Here is a 3280-nt window from a genome sequence, read left to right on the forward strand (position 1 = left end):
GGACTCTCATCATTATTGTGGGAGCACGCGTATACAACCGACACATAATTGTAGATAGCTGTTAAACGCGTTTATGCGTTTTAAAAAATGACAATATCAACAATAAACAAAAGAAGGTCCGTGGAAAGTTACAAGCAAATTCATCTTCTGTATACCTTTACAGTTGGAGGAAATGACTCAGATTTGAATATATGCAGAGTACTGTGCGTATGTAGCTATTACATTTCATGTCTCTCTCTCTCTATATCCAGATCTCTAGCTCCAAGAGATTTGGCACACAATTAAGCAAGGTTCCTATGGTTGCTTCATCTTCTTCTTCACTGCCTCCTCCTCCTCTTGTGTCTCGGGAATTTGATGTGTTCTTGAGTTTTAGAGGTGAAGATACTCGCAAAACCTTTGTGGGCCATCTTTACAGGGTTTTGGATTAGAGAGGAATCAGGAACTTTAAGGATGATGAAAAGCTTGAGAGAGGAAAATCCATATCTCCGGAGCTCCGCAAAATTATTAAAGCATCAAGCATTGCGCTAATCGTTTTCTCCGAGAATTACACTAATTCATCATAGTGCTTGGACAAATTGGTGGAGATCCTTGAGTGCAGGAGGAACAAGGAACAGACAGTTTTGCCCATCTTCTACCATGTCAAAGCATCCCAAGTTCGGCACCAGAAGAGGAGTTTTGAGGAAGCATTTATAGACTATGAAAATATTCATGAGAAGGAGTTGGAAAGGGTGCATAGATAGAGGGTTGCTTTGAAGGAAGGTGCAAGTATAAGCGGCTTAGATTTACAAGATGCAGTAAATGGGTATATTTAATTCCATTTATTGTTTGTGGTAAAACATAACAACTTATACATGTTCTGCTTCATCAGTTATTACTAGCTTAGTACTTCAATGTAGATATCATTATTAACATCCTAATACAATACAATTTCTTATCTTATCTTTAATTTATGGTGGCAAATTTCAATATCTATAATTAAACCTTTATGTATTTCTCTACCTACCCTCTCCCTCTTTGTTTTTTGTTGTCACTGTATTTATATTTTAATGTGTTTTATACTTGATAGGGATGAGGACAAGTTTATCCAACTAATTGTCCAAGAGATTTCAAGACAATTGCCGCCTACACCATTAAGTGTTGCTAAGTACGGAGTGGGTATTGATTCTCGAGCAAATAAAGTAATCATGTTGTTAAATGAAAGGTCAGAGGATAACCTCTTTGTCGGGATTTGTGAAACTGGAGGAATAAGTAAGACAACCGTTGCCAAAGCGGTTTTCAACCAAATGTCAAAAGAATTTGAAAGAAGTTGTTTTCTTGGAAATGTGAGGGAAGAATCAACCAAGCAAGATGGTCTAGCTAAACTACAACAAAAGCTTCTCAGAAAGACCCTAATGGATAATTATTTAGAGATATCAAATTCTGACCAAGGAATGAATGAGATAAAGGTTATACTTGAGCACAAAAAGATTCGTGTAGTTCTTAATGATGTAAATCATGAGAAGCAATTAGAGAGTTTAGCTGGAATAAGAGAGAATTGGTTCGGTTCGGGAAATAAGATAATCATAACAACTAGGGATGAAAGGTTGTTAAGGAAGTTCGATATTGAAACATACAAAGTTGAGATATTAGATGACAAAGAAGCACTTGAACTTTTCAATTGGCATGCATTCCAGCAGGACAATCCTGTAGAAATTTATCGAGAACTCTCATATCGTGTAAAATATTATACCAAAGGTCTTCCATTAGCTCTTCAAGTTTTGGGATCTCTTTTATGCAAAAGAAGCATTTCAGAGTGGAAAAATGAATTGGATAAATTGAAGAGCAACCCTCCCAAAGGTATTCAAGATGTTCTCAAGATAAGTTATGATTTTTACTCATTTACTCCAAACATGTCATCATCTTCAAGCTCAAGAAGCCATTGTTACCCATATTGGAGTCTAGTGAAAGAATATTATTGTAAATGTGGAGTTAAAAGTCCTTTAAAAGTGTCATATACCCAACGAAATCCTGGTAGATGGTTTTACGGGTGCGCAAACTACAGGACTGGCTCATGTGGTTTTTTAAGGTGGGAGGATGATGAACTGCCTGATTATTATCGTAAATTGATTATACAACATATGATAGGTCTATAATCAGCTGGGCAAGAGGGGTGGGGGATTTTTGGGATTACTGTTGTATATATATTTTGTAATTGGCTAAATTTCGTAGCGTTAATGAAGAACAGAAGGCTATATTTCTCGATATCACATGTTTCTTCAAAGGATATCAAAAAGAATTTGAAGGGAGAATTTTTTAGAGTTGTGGATTTCACCCGGTCATTGGATTAAAAGTTCTCACTGACAGGTCCCTCATCACTATATCAAAATATAACGAGCTTTGGATGCATGATTTGATACAAGAAATGGGTCAAGAGATTGTTCGTCATGAATCTAAAGATCTTGGAAGGCGTAACAGGTTGTGGTCTTACAAGGACATTTATGACATATTCACTGAAAATATGGTACGTGTTGAAGGCATATTTGTTATTTTCTTTCCATGTGCAAGATATGCGGAAAAAAAACAAGTTTCTTGTATTGTAATGTCCAAGTACTCTTCTTTGAAGTTGTATGGTTAGAGTTAAGTTTTTATTTCTTAGTTGGTAGGTGACAAAAAATATCGAAGCCATTATGTTACTTGAGAAAGGATTATCTTTAGAAGGCATTGACAATTCCGTGGGAAGGTTGTCGTAAGCCCTAATGCCTTTGCAAAGATGAAGCAGTTAAGAATACTCAAAATTAGTGTAGTGCAACTTGATGGACGCCTTACATATCTTTCAAAAGAGTTCAGATATCTTGATTGAAGTGGCTATCCCACAGAATATTTGCTAAACAATTTTTGTCCAAAAAAACTTGTTCAACTCCATTTACAAAATAGCCTGATCAAAGGGATTTGGATGTTTTTAGGATTTATTCCACTCCGGAAGTTAATTCCATTTGATTTCATTATATTGCGATTACTAGGAAAGTCACAAACAAATTCTTTAATTTTGTATTATCAACCTTAACAGTGACAATGAAATTACTAGGAAATCATGCAAAGCGAAGCTAGAAAACATAATCATCCCAAGCACAAAATAGAAAAGATATAAGAAATTAAAATTAAACATTGAGCAATGAGTCAAAATAAAGCTAAGTGAAATAAACTTACTAAAGTAATTAGACACCAATCAAATTTTTTTTTTTTTCTTTCTATTTATATATATTTTTTAGTCATTAACAAAAAACTCATACACCACCTTTTT

The 3280-nt window shown here is 34.9% G+C and overlaps 1 protein-coding gene across 1 annotated transcript; it reads left to right on the forward strand.

The window, feature by feature from the left end:
- The first annotated feature begins 1046 nt into the window (after positions 1-1046).
- Positions 1047-2132, forward strand: LOC132309069 (disease resistance protein Roq1-like). Its single transcript, XM_059807422.1, has one exon. It carries the CDS (start codon positions 1047-1049, stop codon positions 2130-2132), a length of 1086 nt encoding a protein of 361 aa, XP_059663405.1.
- The last annotated feature ends 1148 nt before the right edge of the window (positions 2133-3280 follow it).

Source organism: Cornus florida, unplaced genomic scaffold (assembly GCF_030987335.1).
Source record: "Cornus florida cultivar Cherokee Brave unplaced genomic scaffold, ASM3098733v1 CherokeeBrave_3.0.0_Hap2_Chr05, whole genome shotgun sequence".
NCBI classification, from domain to species: domain Eukaryota; kingdom Viridiplantae; phylum Streptophyta; class Magnoliopsida; order Cornales; family Cornaceae; genus Cornus; species Cornus florida.

Bases quoted from the DNA above. Each gene is read 5' to 3' on its own strand.
- LOC132309069 (XM_059807422.1), top strand. From the start codon at position 1,047: ATGTGTTTTATACTTGATAGGGATGAGGACAAGTTTATCCAACTAATT.